This window comes from Lissotriton helveticus, chromosome 2_1 (assembly GCF_964261635.1).
Source record: "Lissotriton helveticus chromosome 2_1, aLisHel1.1, whole genome shotgun sequence".
Taxonomy (NCBI): domain Eukaryota; kingdom Metazoa; phylum Chordata; class Amphibia; order Caudata; family Salamandridae; genus Lissotriton; species Lissotriton helveticus.
This window is the reverse complement of record NC_136059.1, coordinates 447,722,863-447,748,207: the sequence shown is the minus strand read 5'-3', so window position 1 is coordinate 447,748,207 and position 25,345 is coordinate 447,722,863. Positions and strand designations below refer to the sequence as shown.

The following is a 25,345-nucleotide window of genomic DNA, read 5'->3' as shown; positions in this document are numbered from 1 at the left end:
ACAAGATCGCGGACATACACAACAGCTTCAGCACTCAACCGACGCACGCCACGACCGAACCACCGCCCCCCACCACCACCCTCCGCGCCTGGACCCCGATCAGCACCGAAGACACCATCCGCACGATGAACTCCATCCACTCCGGATCTCCGACAGACCCCTGCCCTCACCACGTCTTCAACAAGGCCGACGCTGTCATCGCACCCCACCTGCAGGACATCATCAACACCTCCTTCGACATCGCCACCTTCCCGGAGAGCTGGAAGCACGCCGAACTCAGCGCTCTACTCAAGAAACCTTCAGCAGACCCAACCGACCTCAAGAACTACCGCCCCATCTTGCTGCTCCCGTTTCCGGCCAAAGTCATCGAGAAGACCGTCAACAAGCAACTGGCCGCCTTCCTCGAGACGAACGGTTCCCTCGACCTCTCGCAGTCTGGCTTCCGGGCCAACCACAGCACCGAGACCGCCCTGATCGCAGCTACCGATGACATCCGAGCCCTGCTCGACAACGGAGAAACAGCGGCCCTCATCCTCCTGGACCTCTCCGCTGCCTTCGACATTGTCTGCCACCGTACCCTAGTACAGCGCCTCAGCAACGTCGGAATCCAGGAGAAGGCACAGGAGTGGATCACCTCCTTCCTCGCCGGAAGGACACAGAGAGTCCGCCTCCCCCCGTTCAGATCGGAGGCCACCGAAGTCATCTGCGGCGTTCCTCAAGGTTCCTCGCTCAGCCCAACACTCTTCAACGTCTACATGAGCCCCCTCGCAGCCATCGCACGCCAGCACAACCTGAACATCATCTCCTACGCCGACGACACCCAGCTGATCCTCTCCCTCACTAACGACCCCGCCACCGCCAGAGCCAACCTGCACGAAGGGATGACAGACGTAGCCAAATGGATGTCGAACAGCCGCCTGAAACTGAACTCGGACAAGACGGAAGTCCTCATCCTGGGATCCTCACCCTCCGCCTGGGACGACTCCTGGTGGCCCCCCGCCCTGGGCAGCGCACCCAAACCAACAGACCACGCACACAACCTGGGCTTCATCCTGGACTCCTCCCTCTCCATGACCAGACAAGTCAACGCCGTCTCCTCGTCGTGCTTCAACATCCTGCGCATGCTACGTAAGATCTTCCGATGGATCCCCACCGAGACCAGGAAGACGGTCACCCAGGCCCTCGTAACCAGCCGTCTGGACTACGGCAACTCCCTCTACGCCGGAACCACCGCCAAACTCCAGAAGAGACTCCAGCGGATCCAGAACACCTCAGCACGACTCATCCTGGACATCCCCCGCCGCAGCCACATCTCCGGACACCTGAGAGACCTGCACTGGCTCCCGGTCAACAAGAGAATCACCTTCCGGCTCCTCACCCGCGCACACAAAGCCCTACACAACCAAGGACCAGGATACCTCAAGAGCCGCCTCAACTTCTACGCTCCCAAACGCCAGCTTCGATCGACTAGCCACGCCCTCGCCGCCGTCCCCCGCATCCGAAGAGCCACCACAGGAGGAAGGTCCTTCTCCTACCTGGCCGCCAAGACTTGGAACTTCCTTCCGACCCACCTCCGCCTGACCCAGGACCACCTCGCCTTCAGGAAGCAGCTCAAGACCTGGCTGTTCGAGCAGTAGCGGACCCCCTCCCCCCAGCGCCTTGAGACCCCTCGGGTGAGTAGTGCGCTATATAAATGCTCTGATTGATTGATTGATTGATCCTCTTAGTGTCTGCACCCGCCTTGTCATGCATCAACAGCGTCAAAATATCAATGTACTCCCTCCTCCATATCCCTTCCTTGGCAGCCTGCGGTACCTGCCGTGCCAGGGAGCAACGGCCGGATGCCAATGGAGCCTGTGTAACACTAGGCTTGGAAGGCCCTAATGCGGCCGATTGTCCTGTTACAACCTGAGCTGGGGCGGCCCCCGCCGGGCCGGCTGCGATTGTCGCCGCACCCCCTATGGCACTAGCCGGGGCGGACGCCAACCCCATAGCAGACGCCTGGACGACATCTTGAGAGTTGGCCCGGTTGGCAGGCGGCGCAGCTGGTGCTGGCACTGCGACTGAGGGAACCTGCAAGCCAGCTACTGAAGGCCCAGGACCGTGTGACCCTGCAGTAGGAATTCCTTGCTGAGCCCCCCACACTTACAGCACTGAATCAGAGGTTGCAGGAGCGGGGGGGGGGTGCCATACCTTTCTGCACGCCGCCACATCATCTAAACGTTTTTGGAAGAGTGCCATTAAACCCAACATTTCGTCCATGGCCTTACCCATTTGGGCCAAGTCTGTCAGGCCCGCGGCCGTCTCATGCACCACGGTAGGTGTCACAGTCAATTCGGTGGGTCTCGCCGCAGGGAGCGGTGGCGTCGGTCGGGTTTCCGTTCGCGCTGGCTCGGCCGGGAATTCCTTGCGTGTGTTCTTCCGCTTTCGAGTGGACCTTTGCGTCGCTTCACCTGAGGGACCCGCCGCGTCCTCTGGCTTCGGGGCACTGGTTCGCCACGCGTCCTCCTGCCTACGCGCCTCGATGAAGCCCTGGGCCCACGCTGGCCCCTTTGCCTGTGCCACGGCCAAAAATTCAGCCCACAGCCCTTCTTGCGGTAGCGCGGCGCCGCGGGTGTCCATGACGGTGGCTTCTACCCTTGCGGGTTCCTACAGGTGAGAAAATACGTGAGGTTGCGCTACTCCTTGCCGAGCCTGCTGGTAACTCCAAGTTGCTGGGCTACGCTATTGCCTACTACATTGCTTACAACCAACACCCTTCCGTGGAACCCGCATCCATGTAATTACCTGAAGATATACTTGTTAACTGTAACGCGGCTGCCAGACCTTCCAAGGTGTCCCCGAGCGCGACCTGAAAGACAACACCGAATTACTCACGTTACATGGCTGCAGCGGTTTGTATTATGACAGTTCTTAACGGCGCTGTAATACCTTGCGTTTTCAATGTTGTTATATAGAACGACGTGATAGTTGTTGTACATTTAACTTATACAACTTACAACCATATCTAAAAGCCCATAGTCCTGGCTCGTTATAGGTGGAATGTAACAGTGCTGTGTCGTATACCTGTTTGAATGGACAGAAGCTGCGCAATACCAGTCGGGCTGCACTCCATGCTAAGCTCGGATGCTTAGGGGGTACAGAAGACCACTGCATACACTGTATACATAGTCAAAGCACCGCAAGTTTGAAGAGATACAAGCACACTCAGTATGCAACCAACCTCCCCTGGCCCTCTGTTACATCTGTTTTTTCTCACTATAGCCTGAAGCTGATTATACATTCTCCTTGTAGGCGGATGCGGCGGCCAGCAGGAGATGCCAGTGTTGTGCCACTTTAGGATGTCTCCATGCTTGTCAACCCTGTGATCCCAGGCGACCGCTCCCTACATGCTGAGAATTACCAATCCACTCTATTGTGTCGGCCTTTCGACCCGTATCTCTCCCCCCTTCCGTTTGCCTGAAAGTAAGATGCACAAGGGGCTCTGCCAGAAGGTGTTCGTGCACCGCCCGTCAATCCATCAATCCGTGATCACGAATGCAGTTTTGCTGACTTAAGCTGTTGTCTAAATTAACAAGGAAGGGAAGGAGCGTATGACGTGGCTGCCTGCATTAATCATCGAGGCTTGTCTCTAAACTCATCCACACTGAGAACAAGGAAATCGTGCTTTCCAATATACTTTGACAAGATGGCGCGTCCGCCTGCCGCGTTTACACTATTTTGTCCTTTGTCCCTTTACGGTCTCTATCTGGTTTTATTGAGTTCAAACAGCGCTAGTCGCCTGCATGTACGAAGCAGGTACAGTTTTTGGTTTTAACACACACACGACCTACGTTACGGCCAGGTCCATGGTATTCGATATTATCGGTCTTTCAATCTGAACGAAATGTACTGGAAGATGTAGCGTATGTATAACTATAGCGTTATCCGCATTATTTCCGGATATTTAAGCTATTGCGAAACATCCATAATAACCCACTGCCAGCGGCCTCCCTTCACGGCCTTTGGATGTTTCAAGGTTGTAGGGTGTGGGCCACTGGTGTGCTCGGGGCTGTACATTAACACACGCACTTATAAACCTTGCTAGCCCCTGCAAAGCATCCCCGTCAGGATGGTCCGGGGCACAGGCCGCTGCAGCCGGGTGACTTGAAAATGGGGCCCTAGGATCGGCAACATAAGCCCCTTGTGCTCGCTCTATCGTGCGCAGCAGGCCCGCGGCCATTTTAAACTAGTCAATTTACCTAGTTACGAACAGTGCATTAAATTGGCCTAAGGAAAGTCTCTTTTGATTAATACATTGTTAAATTTGATCTGTAAATCATAATAATTAAATCAATTATATAATCATTACAATTCATACCAAACAAAGGTCTCTATATAAATAAAAGAGAAACAAAAAACGGACAATTGCCCTCCTTGTACACCACAAGTTCTACTGTATCTCACAATATCAGTGAAAACAGATCTACGGTCTAGTGCCGGATCTAACTATAATGTTATGGTACATTTATACATAACAACCATATTCTTCACATTATGTCATCCATAATTTTAGTGACATATACCTAATGAATTTGATGTATAACAAAGTATTAACCATCTGAAAATTCCCATATATTGAGTTCAATTACATTGATACATGTAATTTTATATATATATATATATCAGTCCAAATCGCCGAGCCCCCCCTATCCCGGGAGCGTCACGATGACCAGAAATGAGGAGTTGACCCAAATTATGCAGGTGAGCAATTAGATCTTTATTTCAAAAGAAGAGCGTCCTGCCAGCATGACGTTTCGGCCTGCCCAGAGGCCTTGATCACATATATATATATTCGCATATGACTCTGCCCTCACATGGCGGCGGACTGTCGGTGAGGTCTCGAAACAAACAAACAAAACACCAATCCTTCTTGCAATGAGTAAAAGATGGTTCAGAGCTCTAATCTGTTTTCAACGTGGTTTATTCTATCCAATCTATATGGCAAACAATGCCTGACGTGTTTTTGGAACAGCCGTTCCTTTCTCATGGGTCATGAAGCAGGCTCACCCTCCCAGTGCGGTTGGGTTTCCACCCTTCCTTTTTGTCAACCCAAGCCCCCCTACTCACCAATAGTGCTTTCGAAGTAGACAGTGAGCAATGTGTAGCTTGTTGGAAATTGCCAATAAATATTTCATATTCCTGCATCCTCTCCTGTACACCTTTGATGTTAAATACCTTTTTGGAAGACCAATTTAATATAATAAAATTATGAATCTGATAAGCATCAAACCATGGTCTATCTAATTTTAAGGATTCAATCAGTAAGTTACTAGTAACCAAAACATGTTAAAAAAGAGCTGATATTAAGCCTCGTTAGGAGTTGGGGAGATACCGCCCTTCCTGACTTAATTTCACAGGGTGCTGGGGAACACCAGCTAAAACCCAAATTTTCGGCACCTTTTTCCACCTCCTAAAAGCAGGCATAAAAGGCCTGAGGGGAATGTCCCGCATTGGGGAACCACCTGGAATAGAGGTCCTGATATTTATAGGTCCATAATATTATTCGGTATTCTAGTCCTGAAAACCTGTAGCAGCTGATAACTGGGCACTCGATACAGCTGGACCCAGTATCTACCCTTCTGATAACCGCCATCTCAGTTTAATGACCACTGTAGTTTAAACATGTCAGCATAAACATGTATGATAGCTTTTATGATCCCTTTTTAAGTTAAAGAAAAGTATCTGCAGTAGCATAAGTTAGAAGTGTTACACGAATATATGAATGATGTTTGGGCAGGCTTACTTTTAATACACTCATAAACTGTGGGAACATTACTACCTCTTATAGATGTGTATTGAAAAAGAAAAATCTGATTTCCGTGTAGCATTATCTCTCAAAGCAATTCAGTGAAGCTGATCCAAATGGTCTTCGTCCACGTCCACCAGACATCCAGTACATTGCAGCAGCGCTTTATGTGATGTATCCTATGGTGTTCTTTAGTCACCGTTATGGCCGCCAAGCGTGCCTGGTCATCTAGGGCTTCAATATCAACATTTTAGATTGTATACGTGCTATACAGCATTGATACCACTCTTCAGAGGATCTTTTTACAATGTTTAATTAAAATTGTCATGAGGAAAATCATATGGCCAGCAAACTGTAGACCTGTGCATATGGGCCTGTCTGTGTTGATGACACTTGTCATGTATCTTCTCTGTTTTGTTAAGGTTTGGGTGGGTTCGGTCACAGAAATAACTCCGAATGAGCTAGCTGCAGAAGACGGAGACTCCTCGCCTGAAGATCTGGCGTATTCAGTTACCCCACCCAGCAATGGTCACCTGGCTCTGAAGTCTGCCCCAAACAAAAGCATTCTCAACTTTACGCAGGCTCACATCAATGAAGGGCAGCTGCTATTTGTACATAGTGGTAAGTCGTAGCAAAGTGTGTGCTGTATGACTCTGACTTACGGTCTTACGGTGTTGTTCCATGTATATACCATGCTGGAGTTCAGAAGGTGAATGAGTAATAAAGATACCATAACATTTTGTCTTTTCATGTCTGATTCTAGACACCCCCTCCGGTTATGTTTGCCTATATACCAGCTAGCTCACAGTGCCACTAGAAACCCCTCTTACCCAGGAGAGGCTAGTTCTTGGCAACTATCGAACATGACAACTCTGTCCCATCAGGGATTGTGGAAACCGTACAGTACTTTTCGCTCAGTCACTCGTGCTCACTTTGTCTCAGAGAATAAACAGTGGGGACGGTTTCAAAAGGCATTCTTTGAACCAGCGTCATTCTAGTGTAAAATAGGTGTGCTGAAACAACCATAAGACAGAAACAGAGATAAATGATTATAAGCACCAACAGAGTAAAAGGATGGTAGATTCCTACCATAGTGCTAAAACAATGAATGCAGGCAGGTATAAAACTACATGACAGTAATAATGCGTACTCCTATGATGCAACCCTAACTAGATGTACCTAAGTGTATCTAGCATGTATGTAGGTGTACAGCCAAAAATCCCTCTAGGATAAAGTCAACCCCATTACCTGAAGTGAGAGACTGTGGGACCCTGTCTTGGTCTCGAGATGGACGCCCCGTGAGGGATGTCAGACCACTGCGAGATGGAGTGTCTGCGTGTAGGATCCTCAGCGTCTTGCGTCAGTGTGTCAGCGTGCAAGTCCTTTTTCTCCTCTCCCTGCCTCAGCAAAGATATGGTGCTTATATACCCATAGTGGTACCCTAAGGGGATATACCTTGCTGTGTCATGTCGGACTTAGAATGACGGAATAAATGACCCTTATACATAGTTATTTTGCATTAGATGGTAGTCCTGCTGAGTTCCCAACAATCCTCATGCATATGGAATGAGGCTAGTTTTCAGGGAAAACCCCACGTCCTGTAAGCAGTACCGTAACTAGGTAAAAGGTCAGTCCCAAGAACCATTATGTAGTGTAATGGCAGGGGAAAATATAGGTGAACGGTTAGGTTGCTGCCTGAGCTTATATTGGGGTACCTATATGAAACATAACACCCACTCCTCATCCGACTGGACGACATACTAAAATTTTAATGCACTTCTAGGCATTGTACGCAAACACCTAATTAGTCCATAAAATAGTGCATACAAATTAAAAAATTTAAAAAATGGCAATATTGTATTTTAAGCGGTAGAAGACTTACTAAAGATTTTTTGTATATATAGTTCGAACAACTATTTGTGTCTGAAAGCCATGCATTTCAGCAAAAAGTGTCCATTGTTTAAAATTCCAAATTTGGTTGTTTTGATAAAGGCCACATTTTTCCCAGCACACTATGAGCCAAATGTTTGTGTCCTGGCTAGGAGACGCAACATCACTGTTGCTTGCCATTGCAGATGACGGTCCATGCAACACCTCACAGATCAGGTCAATCGAGCACAGATGGTCTTTTCTATTATCCACAACCAATGCTGTGGAAGCCTGTGTGACATCCAAGGCCTGAGTGTTTGTAGAGGAGCCGGTATCCGTTCCAACAGGAGCTGAAGTAGTCTGTGGTGGCTCTAAGAATGTAGACATAAACATTGGAATATGCTGAGGACACAGCAGAACATGGGTCATTATCAGCTCCAGTAAAGCATCAACGTTCGGTGGCGCAACCGATGGAAGTGTTAGACAGAGATCCAATACGCATTCTTGTCCTCCGAACAGGCATCGGAGGACAGGCAGAACACAGTCGATCCAGAGTGGTCTAAATGACAGGAACCAAGACTCGCTCAGATCGCGAAGGTGAGGTGTGCCCAGATGGAGTACCATGCGATCACGGTATCGGCGCTCCAAGAGCATTTTTTCCATCTCCTTGGTGACTGGGATGTCCATTGCATAGCAGAAAAATAACAATCAGTATTCCTGCTATTAGTAACAGGATCAGCAGAAGTCCTCCAAAAAGGCTTCCGAATACGGAGTGTATGAAGTTTGAAATCACTCAGAAGACTGTCTGTAAGGTGCTTAATAGTCCCCCTACTTCCAGCGCTTATGTTTGTTCCACATTTCTGGTTTTCTCCAGAGTAGGGCAGACTCAGACTAAAATAGTATGAATGCAAATTTTACCTGGCAACCTTATTATGTTGCCCAGACAAAAATAAAATAATTGACTAAACACAACAAAGAAAATATGTGATACATACCTTCTGCGGGGTGCGTTACTGTTTGTGGTATGGGTAGTGGCCAAAAGGGATATTGTTAAGATGTGGGGTGAGAGGCATGTTACTTATTTTAGGGTTAATCTCAAAAGTCTACAGATGTGAATCTTCTAACCCGATAACACAAGGAATAAGATAAATGCGCTTTGAATGAGGAAAATGGATCTTGTATACTGCAGTCCCCTGCTTCACGGGCACCAGATATACATCCTGGTAAACAAGACAACCCCTCTCTAAGGGATGCAGTGGTATTTAGGAAACAAACCTTTAGTATTTACAATGTCACACTCCAGCATCTCTACTAATGATGACACAATATATGTTTAATACATTTGCTGTATTTTTTCTACATATTAGTACATGCGCTATGACCAAAGACCATATGAAACAGATTGCTAATATTAGGGGGAGCAGGAGATTGAAAATGACAAATGTTTTGATCTTGATTCACAGCAGCAAGTTCCCTAATTTCTACACCCACTCCTATCACTCACTACTCAGAGAGCATGTCTGTGCTGTTTAGTGGCACTGCATAACAACGGATAGCATCTTAGTGCTGTGATGTCCTCTCAGGATGATTGATGCGTTTTACAAATCCATAAATGAATAAATAAGCAAATGCTGCCTGCAGGGAAGGTGTTGGGATTGTCACTCTGCATACCTGTCACACAGAGGACCTCTGTGTTGTTAGATCTTTAGCCAGCAAGGCAAGGAGGAGGGAGCCATCCGTAACTAGCGTTCAGCTGAACTCAGTTCAGCTCCCTAGGTCCAGGACAGACAGAAGCCGGTGATCTGGAATCTGACTTCTCTCTGGACAGCTCAGTACGAAGACCTCTCACATCTGTATAGTCAAATCTCAGTATTTATATAATAAACTGACCACTATGTAATCTAACTGATTAGAGATAACTAGCAGGATAGAAACGCGGTGGAATAATCCAGCCAGATCGATTATTCCTTGGATGCATCACCTCTGTCCACATATTGTTATATCTCATGTATATACCAGGCGACCCTGAGATATAGATATTCTACGGCAATTCGCCCAGACTTGAGTCTTGTAAACTGCTGATAAGCTAACAAGAACACATTGTTGTTCAAGCTGCCTGTGCCCTTGTGTCATAGAAATGTGTGAAATATCTAATTTAAAACTGGCAAAGGGGTTCTACTAAAATCAGGCTAACTTTCAGCACTTTTGAACAATGGACTCTGGTACAGGTATCTTTATTATCTCCCCATCTCAATTTTTGCATCCGTGGTGACATTATATACATATTTGATATAAACGTTATTCTAAAATACAAAGCCCATATAAAAGATGCATGTCTAGAATCCTAAAACTATTCATACCAATCAGTACACTTCATGATCATTCTATGACTACATTTCCAACTTCAATTTGCATAGCATTTGCATAAAAGGAACACAATTACTTGAAAGCCTTGCATGTTTCAAGCTTTCATTTAAAGAAAACATTGCCACTTATAATGAAAGTGGTCATGATCAAATTCGATCCAAAAGATACATTTTGACAACACAAGCCAATTGTGCATGATATTTTAATGTGCCAATTTAAAAAACCAAAGCAGCTTAAAGATCGGTCAAAAATAGGACAAACAAAAGAAATCCAAAGGAAGAAAACAATCTCCCTTTGTGGACACCAGGGCACCAACACCAATTTCTGTATATCTTTTGTTGTCGTGACCCATTTACATTGGTGGTTTACAGTTCTTCATCATCCGATATTGTTACTTACATAAGCAATGCTAAAATGTTCAGATTGTACGTGATCTGCTGTTTGCGGCTTGTCAGTCTCTGCTGCATAATCAGTTTGTGAATCAGCGCGTGGCTCCAGTGGCTCATCGGAAAAGCCTGCACACAGCTCTTCTTCCCTTTCAAGGCATTCAGGACCATTGGAGATGCCAGTAGTGCTATCACCAGTGACCGTTCATGTTCAAGCTAATAGTCTGGGAAGGACTCAAAAGGGTGACGGTGAGCTATCATTGTGGGCATTTTGTACAAAGGGCAGCATGGTTGCTTGAAAAAACCTCTGACACCTCAGCCAGTCGCACATCTACGCAATCCATTAGTGGTTGTTCCAGATGGTGTTCCAGACGTACTTAGAATGAACAGTTTATGGTTTGTACTCTCCTACAGGCCACTTTTTCTTTAAGGGACAACATCCAATCCTCACCTATTTCAGTAAGGTATTCATCTCCTAAGTAACTTCCTAATGTGTCTTGGCAAAACTGCTCAAGTGGGTATGTTGTGTACTTTTCACATTCTGACATACCTTCAATTTCGAATGATCAGGATGATGATGAGTCCACAGCCAGTGGCAAGCATTATAATCTGAAACCCTCCAAAGATGCTTGACGATAGCGAGTGGAAAACTGAGGGTGGTATTCTCAGCACAGTCTTAAACATATTCACAAACCCGGTGCCGATGGTCTTGAAGAAATGCACAACTCCAGTTGTGATAGAGGCATTAAAAGCTCTGTGCACCAGGTTAGCAAAGTGTGTCAGATATTGTGTCCAGAGTAATGTCTATATTTCCAGCGAGGTGCGTGCAGTCTGCAGATAGGAAACCTCCTTTTGGATTTTGGCAGCAGTGTAGACTTATAAAGATCTCTTTGTCTCTATTCAGAATACGGGGAGTTTCGACCTTTAGTGCAAGAACTGTTTCGGGCCGCCAAAACCAGTCATGCGCACTTTCCCTGTTCTCCATGCAGGCTGCATTACAGCCTGTGTAGAGAACATGGCCAGGCCCCTATTCCCTGGTTGAGCATCGAACCAAGATACTCCAAACCAATCACAACGCTGCATTGCAGCGCGGTGATTGGTCAGGCCAGCCTGGGTGGTTACCAATCACAATGCTGCATTGCAGCGCTGTGATTGGCCAGGGGAGCCTTGCTGTTCTTCCTGGCTTCCCTGTTTTTCAAGTCCAAGGAGGAGAGTAGGAGCAGTGTCGCGGGACCCGGCAGCAAGGTAAGTGTATATTTTATTATTTTTTCTTGTAGTGTGCAACCATGTGACTCCCCCACACCGCCCGCCCCCGCCACCCATTGGTCATGCTGGCTGCCACTGCTAAGAGCCTATACTTTTAAAAGTCAAGGTAATTGAACGTTGTAAAAGGGAGTGAACCCATTCCATATAAAAGTCACTCTGGAAACCGCGTGTAAGCTACTGAAAATAGTGTCTGCTCGCATTGCTTATTTGGTAGCAAGGTGTATGTTGACTCTATGCCATAGTCTTTTGTGTATTGGTTAGATAGTTAGGCTCAAAAGTCTGTGAAACATTCTTAAGTTGCCAAGGAGCACGTATAGCATGCAGTGTCTGTATTGACCAATTACATTGAACTATAGCCCTCAATTGAGCTTGGCCATGTTGCAACATACTCAAGACATCCTGTATTTGATAAAATGCAGATGACATTGTGTTTAAGGCATATACCCATCTGGATAATGTACTCATGCCATTGTAAACCTATTTATTATAAAATAAAGTCAGGACTATCCATGTTTTTCTAATTTGTGCCAAGTGTTTACTAGCCTGTTGCCTGGAGTGTTGCAGCCAATGTTGACATAACTTGACTACACTGTAAGAGGTAACCATCACAGGTATATTCCAGCTATCATATCGTGTATCACGATGGTTGGCACTGTACCCTGAAGTGTTGGAAAGGAAGCAATTCATGTATTCATTTTTATCAGTTGGCTATAAGGCCAAACATCTGTATTAAGCGTGGATGAATTATAAGTAAAATGTCATTATCATGTCTTCAGGCATGTTTATCTTCAGTTCCCTATTTGCGAATTGTACTTCTTTGGGAATGGAGGGTTTTCTAATATCTTTCATACTACCAAATCCTAAACATGTAGTTTGTGGAACAGTTTTATTTGGAAAGATAATTTCCCTCGGAGTCATGCTTGCTATAAATAAGGCATATTTACCTCGAATTTGCCAGAATTTGGTTCAACACACACTTTGTACAACTACACTTTCTTTACAGTATTCAAACCCTGTACATTTAATTTTCATTTACATTAATCGCAATAAATGAAGCCAGTGCTTGTTGGCTTCAGGTTCTGCTGCTAAAGCCTTGGATGCCTCTGAGTGGGCATCCAAGGCTGTGTGTGTTCTCGAACCAGGGCTAGTAAATTAATGACATTTGGAGACGAAACTCTTGGATGGAGTTGGTTGTTATTGTATATATTAGTAATGTGATAAATCAGCTTCTTTGATTATGTCACCCAGTGGTGACAATTACAAACAGTACACAATATAAATGGTGCGGGTTGGAGGAAAAGCAAATAAGATTTTAGCATCCTAAAATCAAGAGTCTGTTTTTCATAGGTGGACATTATTAGACCAGGAAGCCCTGCTATGTCCAGCTTTAGGGTTAGAGTTAGCCATTACTTTGAAAATGTATGGTTCACGACCAAAAGTTGCTAATGACACTGGTCAGTGGCTCCATGTCCATCAGAGTAGACAGATCTCAAGGCGATACTGAATGTGGGCAGACAGCATCTGTGCCCACTGATTCAAGAGTACACACGTACATCTTCAGGATCTCTAAAGCTTTCTGGATCCAGCATGCCAGCAGGTGCCAGGCCTCTGCACGGAAGGCAGGTTTACTAAACCCAGAAAATGTGGTTCTAGAACACGTCTACTGATACGCAGGTCACTGAGACTGGTTATAGACCCCTGGGCTTATCACACAAGGTGGAGGCAAATTAGTACTTGTAAAATGCCAGTGGTTGTCCCACAAGGGACCCACAAACCTAGCCTAAAAGGTTCATATACATTGGAGTCACAGTGACAAAGTCAGTAAGCATTGGCAAGGTCATTGGTCTGGATTTGCATGGCTGGAAGAGATCCGCCATTCACTGGTATGTTTGTGTGTGTGGTTGTGCGAGTGGGTGAATGCATGAATAACCATAGATGGTATATATGGTTGAAATGAATGAATACGTGGATGTGCAGATAGGGGAGTGAGTGGGTTCAGGGATAACCGCGTGAGTATCAATGGTAGGAGGTGAGAGAGCAACAGTCAGGCCCTGTCCTGCCATCAGGCTCTAACATGTCTTCTTACACACCCATTTATTCATCCAACCCTCAGGCACAGACACTCATCCATCCATGCATGCACTCTTATACTCATCCATTCATCATTCTATATGGTGCTCACCTACGCATGCAGCCATACTCCCACAACCTTTCTATTAGTTGCTTTCGTGCACCTTTATTCATTAATCCATATGCTTGCCCACCTTCTACTCTTTGACTCGTTCTCACATTCACCTACTCACTCACTTATACACACACAACCGCCAAGCGTTGTACAATCTCCTTCACAGACTACAACGGCATGCTGCCTGCTGTGGTGAACGAACGTCGTGATAATGGGTTTTAATGCAAGCTCAAAGGTCAGAAGGGGCTCTTCCTGCAGAGTTTTAGTGGGGTGAGGCTGTAGACTCTGACTACACCCATTGTGACCTCAAGAGAGCACGGTGTCAGCGAGGATGCGTGGGCTGTGACTGCACTCCCGTTCACCAGGAAACGAGCAGCGTGACTGTGAGGATGCTGCGGGCTGTGACTGCAGTGTGGGCGGGCCCGGAGAAGTGTATCTGTGAGGGTCATACAAGTCTTGGACCCTGAACCGGACTCTATAGCTTTCACCGGTGTCCTGGCAGATGCCGCGTGGTGAGGTGTAAAAAGGTACTCTGGTTAATGCTGGAGTACGTTGTAAGGTAAATGAAGGTTTCACGACCTGGTCTGTAGAAGTGTCATTTTATCATCAGTAGCAAGTGAAAAGATGACTTGTATTAAATACTGAAACAAGCTATGGCTTGGACTGCACAGTGTGTGTGGTACACGGTGGTGAAGCTAACTGGTGCCCACAACAGAGACTGAGCAGGTGAGAAAACAGAGAAATACGTTCACACCAAACCATCTTTCTCACGTGTGGCCTTTAAAGCTAAGAACAGGGGAAGGGTCGTGTGCTGAAGGCTTAGGGGGCAATGGTAATGTGTGCACGAGGTGCAGAGGATCAAAGGCATCAGTCATACCTCGAAGGGTGTTATTTGTTGGTGCTGACTGTGTCACTGTATGTTTCAAACATGGTGTTTTGTGTTTAGATGTAAAAAGGGTCACATGCTGCACTCATCCACATTAGCCTGTTCACCAACTGCTGCAGGTCCTCTGCAGAAAAAGGAACTTATTTTTTTTTATCAGCTCTTTTATTGTGTTCCTGCACTAAGAAGTATTGGGACACTTTACATCTGAACAGTAGAAACACGCAACAGCACATAGCTAGGATAAGCGAAGTTTAGGTATGAATTACAAAAAGGCCTTTTGATTTCCAGTGTAGCGGGAAGAGTGGAGCTTTTAGGTTATGTCTGAAAAACACAAATGAAGGTGTGATTGTTAGTTCTGCTGAAAGAGTTCCACAAAAAAACTGCACCTCCTATAAAACAATTGCTGTTGAGCTTGAGACATTCTGAATTTATTGTATTTTTAGGTTGAGAGGGCTCCTTCTTCATAGTTCTTTGTCCTTCCAAGAGGAACAACCTTCAGAGTTACGGCATTGGATTAAAACCAAGGTTAATCTTGCCTTAGTTTGTATTGTAATAGTATACAGCAATATAAAAAATATTGAGATATATAAATATTGAAGCTAAAATATTGACACCCATAATATCGTTAACCGAATACTTACAATTAAATTAACCAAAATATTGAATCCATATTTTGCTAAATTTAACAATATTGAAACACATGTAATAATAATGTAGACTTTCTAAATTAACATTAAAAGTAACAAAAATATCGAAAATCTAAATATTGACTTAAAAAATACATACATTTCAAAAAGAACTCATTAATTTATTACAAATTATAACGTTTGCAAATTTACAAACATTCTTTTGAAAAGTATTATTATACAAATAATAGGTAGTTTTAATCCCCTTGCCCTATTCTGTACTAGAATCTTACAAAGGAGGTCATGGTAATCACAGGGGTATCCCAACACATAGTGTTCCCTAGTGTATGTAGGTGTTTTTACTGTATTCTAAGTGTCTTTTAGCATAGCACTGGCTCTAGGCCTGGTTTGTTAGTCAGTTACCACCAGTACCCGTCTGAAAAAGTTGTGGGCACAGGATGATTTTGCAACAAGGCCTCTTTCTGCACGTCTTGCTTCTTCCTGCACTTTTCTTCGTCTTTGTGGACTTCTGTTGCCTCTTTCTGCATTTCTTTTGCTTCTTTCTGTGCATTTTTTCTTCTTTCTTCACATGTCCAACCTCTGTAGGCTAAGTTAGAAACTAGCATTTAAAAAACATTTGAAATTCACTGAAAAAACCATAGGTTTCAGGCATGTTATAGTTAGAAATTAGCACTTAAAAAACCTTAGAAATGCACGGAAAAAACCATAGGTTTCAGGGGCGTTATAGTTGGTTGGACTTTTCACTCATACAAAACCATAGAGATTCCCCTGTTATAGTTAGTTCAGCTAACTATAACTCACGCGCCCCCAATGCACTGCTGATGATATCACATATTACATCACTCAAGACATGGTCAGTGACCTCACTCATGACATTACTGATGACACCATCAAGTAAATGTGTGTTTTTTGAAAATTAAATGTTTTATATATTTAATTTTAATTAGTTTTTTTAACTTCTAAATGTTTTTTATGTTCTTTTCACTTTGGGTTGTTGGCTTTTAAAGGATTTTCTGGAAGTTTACTAAAATTTAATTATTAAAAATATATACATTTTTTGTATTTTTTTAGATTTCATAGGGTTTGAGTGATGGATGTTGCTTTTTTTGATAATTATTTTTTAGGGCGCAAGGATCGGTAGTGCACTGGGTTAGGGATTCATTTTTAGGACGCAGAGATGGTATTGCACTGGATCACTGATTAGCTGTTATGGCACTGGTGTGGGTATTGCTGCAGGTCACTAATTCGATTTTAGGTTGTGGGATGGGTATTGCACTGGGTTACTAATAAGTGATTAGTTTTTAGGGTGCAGGTATGGGTATTGCACTGGCTTACCAATTTATGTTTATGTTTAAATTTCTTTTATTGTATTTCAAAAACAAGTACAACAGGCCAGTAGGTGCCTTACATTCATCGGATTGCAATCCGGCTATAAAACTGTATATCCGGCATAAAGAGATAACAAATGAGGAAATATAAAAAAGAAACCCTCCTCCCCTCCCTCCCCCTTCCCACTTCTTGGCTGTTGGAATCTAGATATGATAGGTGGCAGGCTTGTGTTGGGAGTGTAATAGTGGCGTTGGTTGTTGGGTTTTGGGGTCGGGTGGTGGTCATGGCGGGATCGTGAGTCGTAGGAGTCTAAGGTATTTAGGGCATGTTGAAAAACGAGGCAGCATCTGTGAGGCCTGCACAAATAAGATGACACATTTGTCCTTTACTGAGAACCAAACACCCTATGGCAGCGCATGACTCTCAGAGGGTAGCATTGCAGAGCAGTCTTGGGCTTACTCAAGGGAGGCGGTGTGGGCTAGTAATCGCCATTTGCAGGTGCGCAAAAATAAAACTCAACAATTGATTGTCCAGTCTGTACTTTGCATTATAAAAGTAAGAGAACATTTATTAAACACACACACCACTTAATACTATGCAGCAATTTACAAATGTACATAAGCTGATGGAATTACTTTGTGACATTGCATAACATCGCCACCCTTCCCGCTGGGGGGGTGGGGTCTAGTACCACCACTCCCATGTATGCACATCATCTTGCCCCCAATGCAGTGAATTGGTCTTAACCTGGAGCGAGGGCCCTCCGCACTGGCACCATCCCAGTGGCGACCCCTCCCATTACCTCAACAAGCATTAAACAGGCTACACCTGCCTTGGTGACACATGACCCTGACTGAGCATCTCCTAATGACCATACAGTATGCACCTCTTCATCTTAAGGGCTAACAGTCTGGGGTCTTCACCTAAGCGCAGCAGCAAGAATACATGTTTATGCACACTTTAGAATGACAGCACTCAGCACATCTGGATATCATTAGAATGCATTGCAATTACAGCCCCCAAAGGCATCACAGATAAAATCACAGGTTTAAGTATCTACAGATAGACACCCTGGCAGGAATGTCTAGCCACTTAAATCCATTTTGCTTGTGCCATCACCTTGCACCAGCACTTCACATTAACCAGGTGAAATTCAGTCCCTCTACAAGAAATAACCATTAATAATCGCAGTTCAGTGCAATTACACCTCTTCATCTCCAGGGGATGCCCTTCTAGACATCCCCTACTCAGCCCTTCACTCCTTGATGCAATTATCAAAACACCCTCAGCTGAAGAACAAAAGTTCCAGCCCAGAAGGTGTTAACTGCCAGTCGAACCCTGGAGGGGTTGATTCCTTAGAATCCCCAAGACACTTGGGGTGGGACTTTGCTCTTCGTGCTGGGGGGAGACTGTGCTTCTCCTGCAGCTCCCCCAGCACCTTTGCACATGTAGAGTGGTGACACCGTTCTTCTGGGGCCACCACGATCCAAGAAAACGCTGTATTGCCCTTGCAGGCCGGTCCTGGCCTGCAAGGCATTATGGGCTGTGCCGCATATTAGATGAGCGGCTCTCCCGCTGCTCCAGGTAGAGCCGCGCTGGCGCTTCGCCACTTTCAGTGCCGCAGTGGGGGGCCCGGTCCCACCCGGACCCCCAGGTATGCACAGACAGCTCGGGGAGCCCACCCCTGGCTGCTCCTCCTCTTTTCGGTGGACCGGGCCCCTCACACCGCTGCAGGTCTTCCCGGGGGGCCCCGGTCCCACCCGGGACCCCCGCTGTCCTCCGTGGTTGGAGGGCAGCCTGGGGAGCCCACCCCCAGCTGCCCCCGCCGGCTCTCCACGCGGCCATCACTCTTCCGTGCTGCCGCGGGAGCCGGCCGATCCCTTCTGGTCTGCCTGGCGGGCAGACGCGAAGACTCCCGCAGCCTCATGTGACCTCGGGGGAGTGCGGCTGCACTCCCCCTGCCTCCTCCTCTTCACTGGAGCCCGGGGATTGGGTCCCCTGGACATCTTCGTGGGAGCAAGGCGGCACTCCCCCACCTCCGCTTCACTTCGGGGCCCGGGGATAGGGTCCCGGGCCCCCTCCATGACTTCGGGGCCAGGAGATGGGGTCCCGGGCATCTTCGGGGGGGGGCAGCAGCTCTCCCCCGCATTCCGCATCGGCGGGGGGCCAGGGTGGGCTCCTGGCGCCCCTTGGGGTCAATATTCCCGGGGGCCGCCCCTTCACATCACCGGGGGCCAGGGTGGGCTCCTGGCCCCCTTAGGGAATCTTCACAGGGGGCGCGACGGCGCCCCCCAGCTTGCCTTCTTCCTGGGGCAGCCCACGGGACCTGACCCACCCCGGGGGCATGATTGCGACCGGCAGCAGAGCCCCACGCGCTACGTCGTCGGTCCCAGGTGGGGTCAAAGGTCGCCTACCTTCTCTGGGGCATATCTCGGCCCCCTGGAGTCCGATTTTCCCCATTTTTGCATCTTCTCGCTCCTGGTGGCGTCCCCCAGCCGCTGGGAGCACTCTTCTTCGTCCTCCGGGTCTCCCAGAGGGTGCATTCTGCAGGGAGCGGTTTTCACTTACTCCCTGCGCCTCTCTTCTCCCTGCGCAGAGGCCTCTTCTTCTGCGTCCCGGTCCTGGGCTCTTCTTCTGGTGCTGTTAGGGGCCTGCGGGGCAGTCAGGGGTGTCCTCCTTCCAACTGCCCATTGCACCAGGCTCCGGCACCTTTCGCCTCAGCAGACCACACCCCAGTGAGAGCTTCTCTTCCTGTGCAAAGACTTTTTAAAAGTTGAGTAGGGGGCTGGCAGGAAGTCTCTGTGTGTCCTATCAAACAGCGACACCTCACTTCCCTGCCCCTGCTCCCTCCTTCTTGTCCAGCCCCTGGGTTTGTTCAAAATGGCGTCGTCCAGTGTCTCTGGCCACATGGCCTCTGAAACTCAACTCCTTCCCCCCCTTACTGCCTTGGTTCAGCTTGGTGTCTGGCACCCAGCGACAGCAGTTGATGGATTGGCTTTTAGCTCCACCTATCTTTTCTCCTTGGAGGGAAGATCTCTGCTCTCGGAGGAAAGATCATTAATCTAACCTGTCATGGCCAGACCCCAGCCAGGGACTCAGAGAAATATGACATTTCTAGACGACCCAAAAGCAGTACAAATATGACTTTGGACTTTGCAGAATACTCATGTTCACATCTGCTACACTGTACATTAGTGCGTGTCTGGAATCTGTAGGCTTTGTGGAAGTCATTTTAGCCATGGGCCCCACATCCCCATAGGGAAATAATGAAGTAAAAAAACAGTAAGACACACTGACTTTCCCTGGCATGTTCCTTTCCAGTGTATAAAGCCTATTCCATGTCACCACCCAATTCTGCATAAATCCTGCCACACCATTCACTCTGTGGCTGCTCCTGGACTGCGCACGCTAGGAATCTCCCTGGCGCAGCCCCTACACGTGTGCACACGCATGTACACCTGTGGCTGCATGTAACAAGCACGGTGCCCCATACTCCAGCTGCTGCGCAGTGGCCTAGTCAATCCAGGGGGACACCAGTAAAATCTCCATGCAGTCTCCTTCATTATGAATTCACTGTGCGTGAGTCCCAGATTATGAGGCTCCACAATTAGGTGCTCAAAAAGCGAAAAATACGGGCGGCCCTAGTGTCAGAACCACCTTCTAACAGGGCATGTGAGCTCCGTGAACTCTGAGGAGAGGAGGGTGAGGAACGGCTCCCAGAGACCATGGAAGGACGCAGTCAGGCGGGTTAATGTGAGCAACATTTTCTTCATCCCCAGTATCCCCCACAATCTATGAATCCAGCCTAGCCGTGTCGGTGGTGTTGTGGTACCCCAGTGTGTGAGGATGTTCTGGACTGCTGCTCCTAACGCAAAGGCCGTTTGTTTACCCCTCCTGGATTTAAGGGGAAATGTAAGTGCACTTGGGAGGCCCAAGAGGACATATGCTGGGAATCGTGGGATTTGAGTGTCGAAGTGGGAGTCGACGGTATCTAGGGTCTGCTGCCCAGGAGTCCCCTAGCAGTGGACACTCCCAAAGAATGTGGGTGAGTGTGCCTACAGAGCCGCATGCTCTCCAGCAATGGGGATCGCGAGCGGGGTTGCCACAGTGTAGGAGTTCAAGAGTTAAATACCAATAGTAAGCCACTTTAGTGGCGGACTCAGTGGCGGCAACGTTGCGGGCCGTGTGCCGGGTCCTATAATATATTGCAGACCATTCCTTCTGTGTTAACTCTCTACCTATCTCCCTCTCCCACCTGAGCTGTCCCGGGGCTTTCCTCTCTCCCGGGGAAGGGCGTGTGAATTTATATAGGTCTGAGGTAAGACGAGCGTCTGTGCGCCGGGTGAGAAACTATTTTTCAAAGAGAGTGAGGCGTCTCCCCGCGCCTGCGTGCACTTCACCCTGGAGAACCCAATGCCGAATCTGTAGATATCGATAGTGCTCGGTTTCGGGTAAGCCGAGGTCCCTGCGCATGTCCGGAAAGGATCTGAGGCCCTCAAGATTAAAAAAAAGATCAATAGACCGGCTAGCTTCCTCCATCCAGCGTCTGAACCAGACCTTATCCAATCTTGGTGTGAAATCTGGGTTGCGCACTGTAGGTGTGAGTGGGGAAGGAGGTTAAGTCCAAGCTGGTAGCAACTCTATCCCAAGCCAAGAGAGCAGTACGGGTCACCTCCGAAGGGTACAGATTGCGAGGCCTCCCAGCTCGCGTTAGGAAAAGAATGCCCCAGAGAGATTTACCGGCAAGCGAGCAGTCCACGAAAAGCCAGTGCTTTTCTGACTCCGGGCGGGACCATTCAACTAACGCCCTCAATTGGGCCACCCGCCAGTAGGCGACTAGGTCCGAAATCCCCATGCCCCCCTCGTCAGGGCTGCGACAGGCTAGATCTCTACTCATGCCAGCTCGTAGGTCCCTCCAGATAAAGCGTTCCATGTCCCGTTGTAGAGAGTGGATGACCCCAGTCGAAGGAACCAATGGGAGTGTATGGAATGCATACAAAATTCGGGGTAAGAGTAACATTTTCACTGCCGCTATGCGGCCCAACCAGGACCGCGCATGTGGCCTCCGTTTCCACAGAGACTCCTGGACACGCCGGAGCAGCAGTGTATAGTTTATCGATTTAGTTGAGTCAATAGCCACGGTAACGTGTATCCCCAAATAAGGGAGTGATTCCGGGGCCCATTGGACTGGATAAGAGCGCTGTAGGAGTTGTAGTGTATCTGGCGTTAGCGCAAGGCCCAGTCCTTGAGATTTAAGCACATTTATCTTGAACCCAGAGACTGTGGCGAATCTATCAAGCTCCGCCAGCAAGGCCGGGAAAAACTCCTGAGGTCGCTCCAAAGTGGCCACCACATCGTCCGCATATAAACTTAGCTTGTGTTCCGTCCCTCCAAATTGCGCGCCACTAATGAGAGGGTACGAGCGTATCTTCTGAGCCATAGGCTCCATATATAGAGTGAAAAGAAGCATTGACAGGGGGCAGCCCTGCCGGGTTTCACTGCGATTAGGAAAGGGGTTCAAAATAATTTTGTTTACTCGCACCATAGCGACGGGGTTCTCATAGCTGCAAAATACCCATTGGATAAACTGGTCTGGGAGGCAAAAGTGAGACAGGGTGGCTCAGAGATAGGGCCAATGGACCCTGTCGAACGCCTTCTGAAAAGATCACATGCTTCGCCAGGAAGCGCTCAGAGCGATCTACGAGATGAAGGAGCCGTTTGGTGTTGTCCGAGCACTGCCGGCCGGGTACGAACCCAGACTGATCAGGGTCTATCAGTCCGGGGAGATGGGCAGAGAACCTCCTGGCCAGGATCCCAGTGAAAATCTTTAGGTCTACATTGAGGAGCGAAATGGGCTGGAAGGAGGAGCAGAAACGGCCATCCTTACCGGTCTTAGGGATGACTGTAATCAAGGCCTCCAGCATGGTGGAGGGTAACGTCGCCTCCGATCCTATGGAATTGAAAAGCCAGACCAAGATGGGAGCCATGACCGGCCAGAATTTCTTGTAAAAGACAGAAGATAAGCCATCGAACCCCAGGAATTTGTGGAGATTCAAGCGGGAGATGGCTGCGATGACTTCCTCAAGTCTAATGGGAGCACCAAGCTCATTGGCATGCTGTTGTAGGACCTTTGCTGTCGCTACCTCTTCGAGGTACTGCGCCGGACCATCGGCTGGTAACGTCTGCGCCACGTACAGGTCCTCATAGAAGGAGCGAAAGGCACACGCGATGTCACGGTCAATGTCAAGAACCTGACCCTGCCGATCCTAAATCCCAGTAACTTGGGACTGCTGCCTCTGCACCCGAAGTTTAGTGTCCAAGAGCCTACCACTTCTGTCTCTACCCACATAAAATGTGTGTGTTTTTTTTTATTTAAAAAAAGTTTTTATTATAAAATATGCATATCAGAGGATATATACAGTAACAGAGTAATGTAAAAAAAAGGGGGAGGTTACAGTTGAGTTTGGCTTCTTGCATCTTGGTTGTACACTAGATCTTGCGTCATGGTTACACACTATACATTATGCATTGAGTATACTGTACTCCCCTGGTGTGAGAGAAAGAAAAGAAGAAGAGTGAAGGGGGGGGTGGGGGATGGGTGGGGGGTTAGGTTTGGCGTGTCTCTAGGTGTGCGTCGAGTGCTTCCCACATCTCGTTCTTAGTGTTGTGCTCCTTTGAGAATTTTCCAGTGATGTTGTCAGCGCCTCTTAGGAAGGTGACCCAGTTTATCCAATTCTTGAAGGTTGCTTTTGCTGTGTTTTTCCAGTTCGTTAATATGATTTTCACCGCCGCAGTTAGCAGGATGTCTACTAGGTCCCTCTCTTCCTTATTCTCTAGGTTATCTGTCATGAATCCCGTGGTCAGTCCAGCGAAGCCACCTTGTATGTTTTTCCCCGTGACATCGTTGATGAAGCTATATACCTTCTTCCAGAAGCTTTTGACCTTGTGGCACTCGAATATGAGGTGCTCTAGACTTCCCGTCTCTTTATCGCAGTTCCAGCATGTTCCTGTCTCTCTTATGCCTGCTTTGTGGAGCTTCGCCGGGGTCCAGAAGGCTCTGTGAAGCAGCCAGAATTGTGTTTGTGCCAGTTGTGGTGTGACTTTATTAGTTGTTGCCGATTTCCATAGTTTGCTCTTTTCCTCGTCAGTGAGTTGTCTTGTTCCTAGTGTTTCCCATGCACTTGTCACCTTTTTGTTCAGTGTAGACGTGTGGGGGCTTAGGAGTTTGTAGATTTGTGCTGTGTGGTGGCCTGTGGCGTTGAGGTTGCACATGTATTGGATTATGGTTGGTGGGTTCTTGCTTAGATTCGCCTTTGTTGTTGCAGTTTTGATTTTCAGGAATGTATATAGTTCTATGTCAGGGAGGGTGTAGAACTCCTTGAGATTTTGTACGGTGATCGGTGATTTTTTCGTTTCCAGCTGGTGTGGTGTGGTTATTCCTTTCTCAATCCAAGCCTCATTGTTCAGGTTCTACCCATGGTATCGTATCCTTGTGTTGAACCAGATTGATTCCCAGTTTGTTCCGCCGATCTTTTGTCCCATTAGTTTGTCTACTCTCATTAGGGCATCTTTAGTGTGTTTGATAATAGGGTCCATTCTGTGTGGGTGCTTGTTAGCTGGGAGCATGGCTATTGGGTTCAGCCCCCCCAGGATGTTCCTTTCTAGCTTCAGCCACTCCGGTTCATAGTTCGGTGTGTTTGCGACCCAGAATATTCCTTGCTTCACTAGGCAGGCGGTCTGGAAGTTCTTAAAGTTCATTATGTTTAGGCCGCCTAGGGCTTTCGTTAGTCTCAGCTTCTGCAGGCTGATTCTTGGTTCTTGCCTCTCCATAAAAATCTGTTTATTAGTTTGTCTAGCTTCTTGTGAAAGTCCTCTGTCATTGCTAGGGGCAGCATGCTGAGTGTATAGTTGACGGCGGGGGTTACCATCATATTAATTGTTTCCACCCTTCCCCACCAGCTGATGTATTTGGGGGACCAGAGGTCCAGTCTCTCCTTTATTTTTTTGAGGGTGGCTTCCTCGTTGTGTTCTAGGGTTGCTTTTATGTTTCTCTCGAAAAGTAGGCCCAGATATTTGAGGGGTTTCGTTTGCCAGGCGAGGCCTGATTGACCTAGTACTGCTCTCGTAGTGTGTATATTCATTGGTTTGCATTCTGATTTGTCTTTGTTAATCTTGTACCCTGAGGCTTTTGCGTACTTCGCGATGGTTTCCATTAGGGCCATGATTGATGTCTCTGGTTTTGTGGTGGTGATGAGGACGTCATCAGCGTATGCTGCTAGTTTCACTGTTTTGCTTCTGATTTTGACGCCTGTTATGTCGCTGTTGTCTCTTATCATGGCTAGTAGTGGTTCTAGAGCTAGCAGGAAGAGGTCGGGTGAGAGGGGACAGCCCTGCCTTGTGCCTCTTTCTAATGTTAGTGGTTCGGACGTGCCTCCATTCACTACTACCCTGGCTCTTGGTTTGTTGTAGAGGGCCATCACCATTGTTCTGTATTTAGTTCCTAATCCGAATTTCCCCATACAGATGTCTAGGAAGGGCCAGAAAACTCTGTCAAAAGCTTTCTCCGCGTCGGGCGCTATCATCACTGCCTGTTCTTCGCTTTGTGTAGTTTGGTTAATGAGA

The 25,345-nt window shown here is 47.4% G+C and overlaps 1 protein-coding gene across 1 annotated transcript in view; it reads left to right on the top strand.

Annotated features, from left to right (window-relative positions):
- The window catches only part of LOC144818040 (chondroitin sulfate proteoglycan 4-like), a 538,246-nt gene that overhangs the window by 227,093 nt on the left and 285,808 nt on the right, over positions 1-25,345 (top strand). The window contains exon 6 of the mRNA XM_078675076.1: positions 6,211-6,409. Coding sequence (XP_078531202.1) covers positions 6,211-6,409 — 199 coding nt within the window. The remainder of the gene's footprint in view (positions 1-6,210; positions 6,410-25,345) is intronic.